This window comes from Oncorhynchus tshawytscha, linkage group LG25 (genome assembly GCF_018296145.1).
Source record: "Oncorhynchus tshawytscha isolate Ot180627B linkage group LG25, Otsh_v2.0, whole genome shotgun sequence".
Classification (NCBI taxonomy): Eukaryota; Metazoa; Chordata; class Actinopteri; order Salmoniformes; family Salmonidae; genus Oncorhynchus; species Oncorhynchus tshawytscha.
This window is the reverse complement of record NC_056453.1, coordinates 13,981,952-13,997,544: the sequence shown is the minus strand read 5'-3', so window position 1 is coordinate 13,997,544 and position 15,593 is coordinate 13,981,952. Positions and strand designations below refer to the sequence as shown.

At 44.8% G+C, this 15,593-nt stretch overlaps 1 protein-coding gene across 5 annotated transcripts in view; it reads right to left on the bottom strand.

The window, feature by feature from the left end:
* Positions 1-7,896, bottom strand: part of LOC112224271 (monocarboxylate transporter 12-B) — a 32,205-nt gene extending 24,309 nt beyond the window's left edge. For 2 of the 5 annotated variants that reach the window (XM_024387729.2, XM_024387733.2), the window contains exon 1: positions 3,094-3,613. In XM_024387729.2, coding sequence (XP_024243497.1) covers positions 3,094-3,221 — 128 coding nt within the window. In that variant the 5' untranslated portion in view covers positions 3,222-3,613. Of the gene's footprint in view, positions 1-3,093; positions 3,615-7,847 lie in introns of those variants that run through there. The other 3 variants (XM_024387730.2, XM_024387731.2, XM_024387732.1) reach the window with 3 other exon arrangements.
* Positions 7,897-15,593: the final 7,697 nt, after the last annotated feature.

The window sequence follows — 15,593 nt, the reverse complement described above, 5'->3', positions numbered from 1 at the left end:
TCTTGCTAGGATCACTGCTCTTTAATAAGCTTTACATATCGGCCTCAAAGCCTTTGTCAGAGCTTTTGTGAGTCTTTATAATTACTCCCCCCACATCTCAATGCATCGAATGGGGTTGGAGTCAAGGAAAATTCCCAAAAGGTCTTAATGACGAGATGCCCATGCATGTTGTGTTGTAAATGTGATCATTAATTAATGCCACTAATTCAGACTACTCTGACGTTTTTTCTTGCACTGTAGCGAATGATTTATGAAAACTTACAGGTCGATGTCCTCATTGTGCTTTTACAGACGTGCTTAATGCGTTTTTATGTACACACTTTATTAGAATACTTATGAAAATGCACATTGTTATATTTGGTAACACTTGCTTATTTTCCCTGGACTTCAACCCCATCCGATGCGTTGAACAGATGTGGGGGAGCAATGTTGTTAATACACAAAGTAAACAAAAACCTGATATTTGTATACATAATGCTTGTTTGCCAGAAGTTCACAAGTCACCGCAAATTTGCCACAACAGTTTGCCAGAAAACTCATTTGCGTGTGAAAATATTGTCAAAAATTTGTCACAACTATTTGTCAGAAATAAGCCTGTTTTTTGTCCGTTAAGGGTAGATGTTAAAACACAACCATCCTCACTCAGGGTGTATTGTGCTTCAATGTAGTTCTATACTGAAGGCCTGCTTCTGACCTGCAGGTTGTTTACCAGGCACTCAGTGTAACCTGAACTGGGAAGTGTGATGGCAGAAACACAAGATACCTCTTGCCGGTTTAGTAAACCGGAGTCTTGTTCTAAAGTCATACTCAGTCCAAGTTGCACTATATATAGAGTTGACTTTGACCTGTATTACATATATTATGAACATTTCATCATACCATAACAGTGTTATTGTTTGAAAATCATTTTCAGATGTTGTCACGCCCTGGTCTTAGTATTTTGTGTTTATATAATTATTTGGTCAGGCCAGGGTGTGACATGGGGTTATTTTGTGTTGTGTTGTGGTATTGGGGGTTTTAGTAGGTATTGGGATTGTGGCTGAGTAGGGGTGTCTAGCATAGTCTATGGCTGCCTGAGGTTCTCAATCAGAGTCAGGTGATTCTCGTTGTCTCTGATTGGGAACCATATTTAGGTAGCCTGGGTTTCACTGTGTGTTTGTGTGATTGTTCCTGTCTTTGTGTTTGCACCAGATAGGACTGTTTCGGTTTTTCATTATTTCATTTCGTTAGTTTTGTAGTTTCTGTTTGTATAGGTTTTCCTTTATTAAAATATATCATGAATCATCATCACGCTGCATTTTGGTCCGATCCTTGTTCTACCTCTTCGTCAGAGGAGGAGATAGAAGAGAGCCGTTACAGAATCACCCACCACACCTGGACCAAGTGGCGTGGTAACAGACAACAGCAGCAGCAGGAGCAGCAGCAGCTGCAGTGGGAGAGGTTGCACCACCTGGAGAAATGGACATGGGAGGAGGAACTGGACGGTAAAGGACCCTGGGCTCAGCCTGGAGAATATCGCCACCCCAAGGAAGAACTGGAGGCGGCGAAAGCGGAGAGGCGCTGGTATGAGGAGGCAGCACGGCGACGCGGATGGAAGCCTGAGAGTCGGCCCCAAAAATTTCTTGGGGGGGGGGGCTCACAGGGAGTATGGCTATGCCAGGTAGGAGACCTGCGCAAACTCCCTGTGCTTACCGGGGGGCTAGAGAGACCGGGCAGGCACCGTGTTATGCTATGGAGCGCACGGTGTTTCCAGTGCGGGTGCATAGCCCGGTGCGGTTCATACCAGCTCTTCATATTGGCCGGGCTAGAGTGGGCATCGAGCCAGGTAAGGTTGGGCAGGCTTGGTGCTCAAGAGCTCCAGTGCGCCTGCACGGTCCGGTCTATCCAGAGCCACCTCTACACACCAGTCCTCCGGTGGCAGCTCCCCGCACCAGGCTTCCTGTGCGTGTTCTCTATCCAGTTCCACCAGTGCCAGCACTACGCATCAGGCCTACAGTGCGCCTCGCCTCTCCAGCGCTGTTGGGGTCTCCTGCCTGTTCAGCGCAGCCAGAGCCTTTCTCCTCTCCAGCGCTGTTGGAGTCTCCTGCCTGTTCAGCGCTGCCAGAGCCTTTCTCCTCTCCAGCGCTGCCGGAGTCTCCCGCCTGTCTAGCGCTATCAGAGCCTTTCTCCTCTCTAGCGCTGCCGGAGCCTCCCGCCTGTTCAGCGCAGCCAGAGCCTTCCTCCTCTACAGCGTTGCCGGAGCCTCCCGCCTGTTCAGCGCAGCCAGAGCCTTTCTCCTCTACAGCGCTGCCGGAGCCTCCCGCCTGTTCAGCGCAGCCAGAGCCTTCCTCTACAGCGCTGCCGGAGCCTCCCGCCTGTTCAGCGCAGCCTGAGCTGCCAGTCTGCATGGAGCAGCCTGAGCTGCCAGTCTGCATGGAGCAGCCTGAGCTGCCAGTCTGCATGGAGCAGCCTGAGCTGCCAGTCTGCATGGAGCAGCCTGAGCAGCCAGAGCTGCCAGTCTGCATGGAGCAGCCAGAGCAGCTAGATCCGCCAGTCAGCCAGACTCTTCCAGATCTGCCAGTCAGCCAGACTCTTCCAGATCTGCCAGTCACGCCGTGGTCTTAGTATTTTGTGTTAATATAATTATTTGGTCAGGCCAAATATATGTATAGGTTTTCCTTTATTAAAATATATCATGAATCATCATCACGCTGCATTTTGGTCCGATCCTTGTTCTACCTCTTCGTCAGAGGAGGAGATGTATTTCAAAGGACATACAATATTTCTGTGTAAGATGATAATAAGTAATGGAGAATAAGTATTTTTGAATACCTTTCAACTCACACACTTTATTAAGTACATAGCCCACCATTATAGAATGGATGGATAACCTGCATCAAGTTTGGTTAAAATTCTTGTTGAGTTTTGTTTGAAATCATAATTTGTCCCACAAACTTAACTGTACTCAAACATGTAATAAAATTGCTATTAGACTGATTTGTTAGGATGCCCACGTATACTGTAAAATAAACACATGCTTATCACTCCACAGTTCCCAGAGTTGGGTCAGGTCCCAGGGGATCTGCAGTGACTCTCTCCAGCTGCCAGACTTACCTAGTGACGGCACGTGTGCAAACAGTGACCATGAAGCAGCCGGCCACGATCACCCAGCCCCAGCCCCCATCAGGAGGGGGGACCGCTGGTCTCTTCTTCCCCTGAGCCATAGCCGCAGCATGAACCATGTTCAGATCCTTGTTCTGTTCACGCGGTTTTCTCCTGTCCAAGAAGCCCCAGGTACACCTCGCAGACAGACAGCCTCACACAGTCACACCTAGAATGGGTTGCACTGATTGTTGAAGAGGCTGTTCAGTTCACTTCAGTTACACTGTTGTAGAACACAGGGAGAAGCAAATATACTAGCTAAGACTCTATGAATAAGTAAAAAAGAGACTTGGAATCATTGACAGGCATCAATTGAGATGCAGTACCCATAAACAAAAAACCTCAGACATCTTCTCTGGGTATAAAACATGTCCAGTCCATTCAGCATTTGTTGAAGAGCTAGCCTACGAACAAGGCTAGTCACTGCTGATGTGCATGTTGAAATACTTTACTCCCCGGCCCAAGCAGCACAGTGAGGCGACAGGGTAATGACGTAGGAGTCCATGAGAGGAGGTGTTTACTGGCAAGGTGTCAGGGCTAACTCGGGGTGGTACAATATTAACTTCAGACACCAGCCGTCTGCTGGCATGACTTCGGACCCTATTGAAAAGCTGTGGCATGTGCTACCCTAAAACACTTTCCATCTCTGCAGCTTTGGTTCCTCAGATGTCAATTGACCAGGTGATTTGGCTACCCTTCATTTCCCTTAAATGTACTCCCACAAGCAGCAAAAAGGGATTTGATTGATGAATGTCAGTTAATGTCAGTACTTAAATCACTAATCTTAATCAATAATGATGATTAAGTGTGATTTAAATCAGTAATCGAAACGCACTAGCTCTATGATATCTTTATATGGAAACTAAATAAAGAGTTAACATTTTTAAATAAGAATGTGGAGGATATACAGTGCCTTCAGAAAGTATTCATACCCCTTGACGTATTCCACATGTTGTTTTACAGGCTGAATTCAAAATTCAATAAATAGATGTTTTTCTCTCAGCAATCTACAAATAATACCACATAATGGTAAAGTGAAAACATATTTTTGAAATCTTTTCAAATGTATTTAAAATTAAATACAGAAATATATAATTTACATAAGCATTCCCACCCCTGAGTCAATACTTTGTAGAAGCACTTCTGGTAGTGATTAAAACTGTAATTCTTTCTGGGTAAGTCTCTAAGAGCTTTCCACACATGGATTGCGCAACATTTGCCCATTATTGTATAAAAATTCTTAAAGCTCTGTCAAATTGGTTGTTGATCATTGCTAGACAACCATTTTCAAGTCTTGCCATAGATTTGCCATAGATTTAAATCAAAACTGTAACTCAGCCACTGAGGAACATTCACTGTCTTCTTGGTAAGCAACTCCAGTGTAGATTTGGCCTTGTGTTTTAGGTTATTGTCTTGCTGAAAGGTGAATTCATCTCCCTGTGTCTGGTGGAAAGCAGACTGAACCAGATTTTCCGGATATTGCCTGTTCTTAGCTCCATTCCATTTATTTATTTTCCTGAAAAACTTACCAGTCCTTAACAATTGTGACCCGTTTGGCAGAAAAGCCTTCTCGAACATGTGAACTTTCACATGCCTTAATAACAAACTTTATGCCATCTGGAAATATGAATAAAATTGTAAAATTATGAGCCTAGTTGGTTTAGCCACAGAAAACTGCCCAACCAAGCAAAAAGGCAGTAACTGCTCATTTGGTCGAAAATGAGTTAATGTCATTTTTGCTACATTAAATACATGCTTAATCATGTGGACAAGTATCCTGCCTCTATTGTATTGTGTTTTGTAGAAAACGGGGGTCACGTTAGCAGTAACTGCATAAAGTTACTGTGAAACCAAGGTAAATAAAAGCCATTTTTCTCAGTTCCACGCTTATAAGCAGCTACTGCCTTTCTGCTTGGTAGGGCAGAAAAAGTGGGCAACCTTCCCTCTAGCCACGATTGGCTGAGATAATGAGTGGGCTGGATATGCCGAGAGATAAGTTTGGATTGGTCTGCCATATAGCACGCTTCTGTCTATTTGAGCTGGTCAGTATGTCTAGTTAATCCTGTCTAACGCTGCTTTAAAAAATATATATTGCATAGTAAAACTGCATAAGTGTGGCTCTCCACTTTCCGGAGGACCGAGTTTTGAAATCTGTGGAATTCGAGTATGATAGCTAAGGAGATTAAGAAAACACCTGTCTCCGGATTAAATCTTAAAACTAAGGGCACCCATGGCATCCGACAGGAGATGCGTCCATCCATGATGGGTAAGATGGTCTAGCTAGCTACATCTTCAGATATTACATGTTTCTAATTTTGACAGAAAGTGGTTTAATTTCAAGTTAAAATGCACTGTTAGCTAGCTAACATTAGCTGGCTGGCTCACTAGCTAACGTTACGTGTATGATATTATTATTCGTATATCAGAGCCATTTGCTTGGCTAGTTATAGCCTAATGTTAGCTAGCTAACATTGAACCTGGTTGGTTAGCTACTTGCAGATTCATGCAGGGTAGTAATGCCATGAGTTGGGATTATGGTTCATTGTTTAGCTAGCTAACTAGCGACATGTCTTAACAAAAGACTCCACTATTCAAGTAACAATTTTGGGTGCATTCGATTTCAGTGCACTCTGGTCTGAGTGTGCCAGAGCGCAGAATAACAGATGAATTTACGAACGCTCAACATTGAATATGACCGGTGTCAGTAAACGATGGCAAAAAAGCATTATTAAATTGTTGCCAGCAGCACAGTTACAGTAACCAACACTCTGGATAACAAGAAAACAGCCTAACCAGCTCTGCTAGGATGAGTAAAATGCTCAGAGTTTGGGTGTGGACTAAAGCTTAAGAGGGTGTGAACAATGCTGAATGGCTGTAGACAAAGAAGAGTTCTCCTGTAGGTATCAAAACTTTCAAAGGCCATTTTCTCAAAAGTGGGGTTAGAAGTTGATCAACTTTCAAAGCATAATTACTTTCCCATTATGCCTCAAATGCTGTGTATGATATACCATTTTGTAGCTCTGTGTCTCTGCTTTTAACCAATGTAAAATACACTATTTCACATTTTGCTACATAAGACCAAATCAAGGCCGTCGGTCACAATTACAAGCATTTTTTGCAGTATTACTTTAGTGCCTTGTTGAAAACAGGATACATGTTTTGGAATATTTTTATTCTGTGCAGTCTTCCTTCTTTTCACTCTGTCAATTAGGTTAGTATTATGGAGTAACTACAATGTTGTTGATCCATCCTCAGTCACCATTGGCCTTACGGTGAAATTCCTGAGTGGTTTCCTTCCTCTCAGGCAACTGAGTTAGGAAGGACACATGTATCTTTGTAGTGACTGGGTGTAAGTGTAATTAATAACTTTACCATGTTCAAAGGGATATTCAATGTCATTTTTAAAAATCAATCTACCAATAGGTGCCCTTCTTCGCGTGGCATTGGAAAACCTCCCTTGTCTTTGTGGTAGAATCTGTGTTTGAAATTCACTGCTCAACTGAGGGACCTTACAGGTATGTGTGGGGTACAGATATAAGGTAGTCATTAAAAAATCATGTTAAACACTATTATTGCACACAGAGTGAGTCCATGCAACTTATTTGACTTGTTAAGCACAGTTTTACTCCTGAACTTATTTAGGCTTCCCATAACAAAGGGGTTGAATACTTACTGACTCAAGACATTTCAGCTTTTCGTTTTTTATGCATTTGTAAAAATGTGAACAAACATAATTCCACTTTGACATTTTGGAGTATCGTATGTAGGTCAGTGAAAAAAATCTCGATTTAATACATTTTAAGGCTGTAAAACAATTGTCTGCATTTCTAGTTGGTTAAAACCTGTCTGACTCCCATTGCTTCAGCTGCTGAGCCCATGGCAACCACATGCCTGGTTCAACATGGCCAGAGCTACATTATTGCACAGCAGGGAGAATAATCTACTGAATATCCTTTTGAGTTCATTGAATCCAAACTATTACTACATAGCCCTATCTAGGTCAATTGTTCATCTAAATGTTGCTGATAAAAAATATATATATATATATAATTTCATGGCATGTTTGTTTATCATTGTTTTATTAACCTTAGAACTTAGACATTTGCCACAGTCGGCAAAGTTTTGATTCTGAAGTTTAGGAGATTCAGTATTGCACTTCAAATTAGTCAAGTAAAAACATGGGATCATGCGATAATGTTTGAGCCTCATATAAAAACATAAGACAACGCAAGCAATATATCGTATGTGTCGAATTGACAGAAGGCAGATATTGTGTGGTGGGTTCACGCGGTTGAACTATCGACAATGTGGACTGGGTCTCATGTTCACCATATTTCCTCCTCAGGAAATGGCAAGTTCTCAAAAACGTGCAGCTTTAGTAAAATGTGTAAAACTTTTTCAGACCTTCTTTTCTCTTTTAGCGTGTAATAATTTCCAGTTTATATCAAGGAAAACATGTGCATCAATAAGTTACGGAATAAACAACTTCGGCGAGTTTGTAACATTCTGTTCTTCTAATGAATACCTTTCGTTCTCATCAGCATCGGTCAAAGCGCCAATAGAACACCAGAGGCTGCTGGCTTCGTAGGATACACAATTTTTTTTAAACAATCAATTGGAAATAATACACACAGCACCAACATTTGAAAATATTTCCAATAAACATTTTCCCCACAGTTTCTAAGATGGAGCAATAAGGTTCTTACCTTTCCAGACACACACATCAGCTGTTGTTGAATTGCATAGCTCAGTCAAGTCATTTACAGCCAACCTTGTCTCATAGCATTTCGTATTATTTGGTACGAAAATCCGAGACACTCCATTTGGTATGATATGTTACGTTTCGTATGGTATGTTTTAATTTGTTGATGTCCATCAGCCATTGTGTATGATATGTTACGAATTACAATTCGTATGATTTGTTACACATTTTCTAAAATATGTTACGAATTGGAAATATTTACAAAATGTTACCAATTTTCAAATCGTACAATATGTTATGAATTTGCAAAACAAATTCCAATTTGTTGTGGCTAACATTGGCTAGGTGTCTGGGTTTGTAATGCTAACGTTAGCTAGCTGGCTAACGTTAGCTAGGCTAGTGGTTAGGGATAATGTTAGGAGTTAGGTTAAAGTTTTATGGGAAGTGTTAGCTAAAAGGGTTAGGGGAAGTGTTAGCTAACATGCAAAGTAGTTTCACATTAGCTAAAAAGTAGTAAGTAGCTGAAAAGTTGCTACTTATTTCAAATGCTGAAGTTGGCTGTGATGAGATTCAAACACAACCTTTTGGTTGCTAGATGTCTGCATTATACACCCGACCAACCACCCTCCATTCGTTTTTGCCCTAAGTAACCTCTTGTCCTATGTAACCATACTAAACACGCTGGCCTCCCGAGTGGTGCAGCGGTCTAAGGCACAATTGCGATGCACAATTGGCCGAGCGTCGTCCGGGTTAGGGGAGGGTTTTGTCGGCCGCGATGTCCTGGTCCCATCACTCTCTGGCGACTCCTGTGGCGGGCCAGGTGCATGCACGCTGATGCAGTCGCCAGTTGTACTGTGTTTCCTCCGACACATTAGTGTGGAATGCTTCCAGGTTAAGAGAGCAACGTGTCAAGAAGCAGTGCGGCTTGGCGGGGTCGTGTTTCAGAGGATGCGTGGTTCTCGACCTTCACCTCTCCCGAGTCCATGCAAGAGTTGCAGCGATGGGACAAGACTGTAACTACCAATTGGGCACATTCTTCTCTTCTTCTCTACCCTGCAACTCTTCCCTGGGTCCTTGGTGTACAAAATATGCGTTTGCTGTCATACCTGGTAAAATCATGGTTAATAAACAACTGCAAGGGGGCCTCATCAAATTATATTTTGTATTTTACTGAATTCTGAATTCTGTTTTCTCTTTTTTATTTTTCCTTGTTTGAAATTTGTTTCACTTTTTTACTCTGAATATTATAATTATTCATAGAGAAACAAAGAAAATGGATGTTCTGCGTCCATGTCAAGGCTTAAATTACAACAGAAGACCATTTTGGAAAAATAAACTGACAAATGTAGATTGAGTGTAATTCCCCTTTAATTGGGCATCTAGCAAGAGAGGAATGTGTTGATCTAGCTATGTTTCTGCTGATAGGACTACTGCTGCAGCATATGGCAGAGTTTGCAAACAATCACCAGCCAATTGATACAAATAATCATTATATTGTTCCCCCGGTTAAACCTACTTTGCAGTTAACATTTTATTGAGAATGTTTTTGGGGAAAGTATTTCTGTCTACCCACAAAGACGGTTATCATTTGCATCGCTAACTGGCTAAATATAGAGTGATAGACAAACACGCGCACCAAACAGACAGACAGGAGCAATATTGCTGCATATTAATTGTCTATTTAAATGAATTCAAAATCAAAAACAAGGATGTCTTGATTGCGTAGGTCTTCACACCATCCATAGATTTATTACCATACTTGACCATACTGAAAGGGACATTCAGTGTCTTGGAATTATTTATTAACCTCCCCTGATCTATCCCTGCCTATAAATGTATCCCAGACATTCTCATGAATCTCATTGGTGGCTCTGAGGTTAAATCATTTTGAGAAATTCACTATACAACTGAGGGATCTTACACAGACAGTTGTTCTGGAATCATGAGAAGCATAAATTTGATTTTTTTACTCATTTCAGAACATAAAAAAACCCACTGAAAATGTGGAGTAGGTTGGGAGGAAATCCCAATGTAAACCCTTTTTAGATTGAATTTTAAGGCCTCAAAATGTGAAATCTGTGCAAGAGTGTGTAGACTTTAACTAGGCACTGAGTGTACAGAATATTGAGTTACATCCTGAATAACTCACCACGGGTTAATGAGAAAGCTGTGCTTGAAAGGATGCACATAACTCTGCAATGTTGGGTTGTATTGGAGTCTCAGTCTTAAATCATGTTCCACACACAGTCCGTGCCTGTATTTAGTGTTCATGCTAGTGAGGGCCGAGAATCCACTCTCACATAGGTACTTGGTTGCAAAGGGCATCAGTGTCTTAACAGCACTACTTGCCAAGGCAGGATACTCTGAGCGCAGCCCTCTCCAGAAATCTGGCAGTGGCTTCTGAGTAAATTCTATTTTCACAGAACCGCTTGTTGTAATTTTGATGAGGCTCTCTTGTTTTATCGGTAAGTGTTTGTGTTGTCCGTTTCGGGAAAGTACCTGCGTAATTGCACACCCAGCTCACTCAGGTGCTTTGCTATATCACATTTGACATTTTCCGTAAGCTTGAGTTCATTTGCACACAAAACATCATACAATGATGAAAAGACCTGTGTGTTGTCCTTGTTAATGCAAACAGAGAAGAGCTCCAACTTCTTAATCATAGCCACAATTTTGTCCCGCACATTGAATATAGTTGCGGAGAGTCCCTGTAATCCTAGATTCAGATCATTCAGGCGAGAAAAAACATCACCCAGATAGGCCAGTCGTGTGAGAAAGTCGTCATCATGCCAGCGGTCAGCCAAGTGAAAATTATGGTCAGTAAAGAAAACTTTAAGTTCATCTCTCCATTCAAAAAAACTTGTCAATACTTTTTCCCTTGATAACCAGCTGTTACGGTTTTCTTCCGTCGAAAGAGAGTCGGACCAAAATTCAGCGTGGTTAATACGATACATCTTTAATGAAGATGACACACGATAATACAAAACAACAAACGGAACGTGAAAACCTATACAGCCTATCTGGTGAACAACAAACACAGAGACAGGAACAATCACCCACGAAACACTCAAAGAATATGGCTGCCTAAATATGGTTCCCAATCAGAGACAACGAGAATCACCTGCCTCTGATTGAGAACCGCCTCAGGCAACCATAGACTTTGCTAGAACACCCCACTAAGCCACAATCCCAAAACCTACGAAAAACCCCAATACACAAACACACCACAAAATAAACCCATGTCACACCCTGGCCTGACCAAATAAATAAAGAAAACACAAAATACTAAGACCAGGGCGTGACAGAACCCCCCAAGGTGCGGACTCCCGGCCGCACACTAAAACCCATAGGGGAGGGTCCGGGTGGGCGTCTGTCCACGGTGGCGGGTCCGGCTCGGGACGTGGACCCCACTCCAACCAAGTCTTAGTCCCCCTGTAACGTGTCCTTTGATTGGCAACCCTCGCCGCCGACCTTAGCCTAATAACCCTCACCAAGGACCCCACTGGACTGAGGTAGAAGCTCGGGACTGAGGTAGAAGCTCGGGACTGAGGTAGAAGCTCGGGACTGAGGGGAAGCTCGGGACTGAGGGGAAGCTCGGGACTGAGGGGAAGCTCGGGACTGAGGGGTAGCTCGGGCCTGAGCGGTAGCTCGGGACTGAGGTGTAGCTCGGGAATGAGGGGAAGCTCAGCACTGAGGGGAAGCTCAGCACTGAGGGGAAGCCCAGCTTTTGGGGAAGCCCAGTACTGAGAGGAAGCCCAGTACTGAGAGGAAGCTCAGGCAGGTAGTTGGCTCTGGCAGATCCTGGCTAGCTGGTGGTTCTGGCAGATCCTGGCTGGCTGGCGGTTCCGGCAGATCCTGGCTGACTGGCGGATCCTGGCTGAATGGCGGATCCTGGCTGAATGGTGGATCCTGGCTGAATGGCGGATCTGGAAGATCCTGGCTGACTGGCGGATCCTGGCTGACTGGCGGATCTGGAAGATCCTGGCTGACTGGCGGCTCTAGCTGCTCTGGCTGCTCCATGCAGACTGGCAGCTCTGGCTGCTCCATGCAGACTGGCAGCTCTGGCTGCTCCATGCAGACTGGCAGCTCTGGCTGCTCTGTGCAGAATGGCAACTCTGGCTGCTCCGTGCAGACTGGCAGCTCTGGCTGCTCCGTGTAGAATGGCAACTCTGGCTGCTCCATGCAGACTGGCAGCTCTGGCTGCTCCATGCAGACTGGCAGCTCTGGCTGCTCCATGCAGACTGGATGCTCTGGCTGCTCCATGCAGACTGGCAGCTCTGGCTGCTCCATGCAGAGCTCTGGCTGCTCTGGCTGCTCTGGCTGTGCAGACTGGCAGCTCTGGCTGCTCCATGCAGAATGGCAACTGGCAGCTCTGGCTGCTCCATGCAGACTGGCAGCTCTGGCTGCTCCATGCAGACTGGCAGCTCTGGCTGCTCCATGCAGCTCTGGCTGCTCCAGCTGGCTGGCTGCTCCATGCAGACTGGCAGCTCTGGCTGCTCCATGCAGACTGGCAGCTCTGGCTGCTCCATGCAGACTGACAGCTCTGGCTGCTCCATGCAGACTGACGGCTCTGACTGCTCCATGCAGACTGGCAGCTCTGGCTGCTCCATGCAGACTGGCTGCTCTGGCTGCTCCATGCAGACTGGCAGCTCTGGCTTCTCCATGCAGACTGGTAGCTCTGGCTTCTCCATGCAGATTAGCAGCTCTGGCTACGCTGAACAGGCAGGAGACTCCGGCAGCGCTGGAGAGAAGGAAGGCTCTGGCAGCGCTAAACAGGCGGGAGACTCCGGCAGCGCTGGAGAGGAGGAAGGCTCTGTCAGCGCTAAACAGGCGGGAGACTCCGGCAGCGCTGGAGAGGAGGAAGGCTCTGATAGCGCTAGACAGGCGGGAGACTCCGGCAGCGCTGGAGAGGAGGAAGGCTCTGGCAGCGCTAAACAGGCGAGGCGCACTGAAGGCCTGGTGCGTGGTGCTGGCACTGGTGGTACTGGGCCGAGGACACGCACAGGAAGCCTGGTGCGGGGAGCTGCCACCGGAGGACTGGTGTGTGGAGGTGGCACTGGATAGACCGGACCGTGCAGGCGCACTGGAGCTCTTGAGCACCAAGCCTGCCCAACCTTATCTGGCTCGATGCCCACTCTAGCCCGGCCAATACGAAGAGCTGGTATGTACCGCACCGGGCTATGCACCCGCACTGGAGACACCGTGCACTCCATAGCATAACACGGTGCCTGCCCGGTCTCTTTAGCCCCCCGGTAAGCACAGGAAGTTAGCGCAGCTCTCCTACCTGGCGTAGCCATACTCCCTGTGAGCCCCCCCCAATAAGTTTTTGGGGCTGACTCTCGGGCTTCCATCCGCGTCGCCGTGCTGCCTCTTCATACCAGCGCCTCTCCGCTTTCGCCGCCTCCAGTTCTTCTTTGGGGCGGCGATATTCTCCAGGCTGTGCCCAGGGTCCTTTTCCGTCCAATATCTCCTCCCAAGTCCAGAAGTCCTGTGATCGCTGCTCCTCACGATAAACAGGGGGAGTTGGCTCAGGTCTGAACCCTGACTCTGCCACACTCTCCCACAATCACCCACAGCCTTTTCCCCCAGCATTGTCCCAGCCATGTCCACGGCAGCAGGAAGAATTAAGTCCTCCAATAGCATGGGGCTTGCCTGTCCTAGCCACTCGGTAGCTCACCATATAAGACGCTTCTAACCCCTTCTTAGTAATGGTATCTGTTGCTTTTATACGTCATACTACTCGAAAGTCATCTTAATTCTCACCTCAAAAACTCCTGTGGCTGATTTTTCAAATTGGCATGTTTTGTTTCTAAATGTCTTCGCAAGAGTGAAGGTTTCATCGAGTTGTGAGATAGTACTTTTGCACATATAACACACTGTGGCTGAGGAAAGGCACTACTCCCAACATATGTGAACCCCAAATCAATGTAGTTCTCATCATACTTGTGCCTCTTCGAGGGTCCAACGTCCCTGTCATTTGTTCGGTGCCGTGGTGCAGGTGTAGTACTGCTGGTAGGTAGTAGCAGTACTACCAGTAGAGCTGGTATGTGTCTCTATGGACGCGGGCCTTACTTTTTTAATCAATTTTCGAGCAAACGGAATGAGCAGCAGCTACGTTTACCTACTTATGGACCGTTAGTGGAATTCCCGCGAGAGAGTAACGGTTAATGGGATTGGATGTTCATTATTTGACTAGGCTACCTGTATTTGACACTGTGTTGTTATTTCACTGAACACTAGATGGTTTAATTTTAGTTTTGGCAGTGAAACAAGGCTACTCAGGCGAGAAAAAAACATCACCCAAATATCTAGCCAGTTGAAAAATCTAAATGGACTGTTTGAAAATCTGAATCGTATTTTTATTTGGCGTACCCCCGACGGCATTGTGCGTACCCGCAGTTTGGGAATAGTCGGTCTATGTCACGGAAAGAGCAGGTTTTCTTAATGTTTTGTACCAAGTCTTCACTAGGCAAGTCTTATAAACACACACAACAGGACAAGGCAGTACATCAGAAAGTGAATGCAACAAACTCAACATATCATCAGGTTAGAGAACAGTTTTAATGACGACAAGCAAAACTGAATTCATAGCAAGACCCAGCTCTGTAATCCAGTTCAATCAGGTTCAGAGTTACATATATTATTCGCCATGACATGTATGCAGTAATTCAATTCATAAAGCACATTTAAAAATCTGTCCTAACTTATAGCTGAAAACTCCACCAGGTTAAATTGGGATAAAAAAATAAACGTATGATGTTAGGGAAGTCCGTTTGGGGTCCAAGATGGCCAAGATGAGTCCAAGATGGCATCATATTCCTTATATAATGCGCTACTATTGATCAAAATCATCGCCCTGGTCAAAAGTGGTGACCCGTCATTCAGGGTAGGTGGGGCAGATGTACAGTGGCGACCCGTCATTCAGGGTAGGTGGAGCAGATGTACAGTGGCGACCCGTCATTCGGGGGCGGCCCTGTTTTGCATGTTATTTTGGCATTAATACATGTCACATATCAGTTTGCAAACAATGCAACAAAAAATATATCATTGAGTTAATAAAGCCGCATACAAACAGGCAGCTCCAAAATACAGGTGTTTCAGCCTAGCTCAGTGCTTTCTGTGGTGGGGCAGGCCAGCAGAAAATAGGAGCATTGCACCGTGATTGGCTCAGGGTTCTGTCACTCATGGGGACACTACATCACTAGCCTTTAGCAAGGGTAGACATCAAGAATGTGAGCCCTTTGGGTGCTGCCCATAGAGTTACATTAGAAGTGCCCTTCCAAGAAGGCTCAACATCAATGACCACAGACAAAATGACATCAAATCACGTTATATGTACAGTAGCTTTGATTGGACTGATCATGTCAACATCTTACTTTCAAAATCTTAGCTAGCAGTCATCATCATAAATCAACTGGCAAATCCTTTTTAATCCTTGTCATATGAAGAGAAATAATGAAGATAAATGTCTAATACATAGACATAAACATTACACAACAACTTGGAAATCGCAAATTCAACAATGAGTTGTTTGGAAGGAATCGGTGACAGTGGCTAACAGCAAGCATTGCAACTGGGAAGTCAGACTGGGAAGATATGTTTTGAATAGTCATCCAACTCAAAATTGTCAATCTTTTTCTTTGATGACAAAATTTGCCAACGTACGACTGTCGCGCACAGCAAGGTGAGTCCAAAAAAGTCTTAAATGCTGCTGCATAAATTATGTAATATGCCAGGGAGATATGGTCAT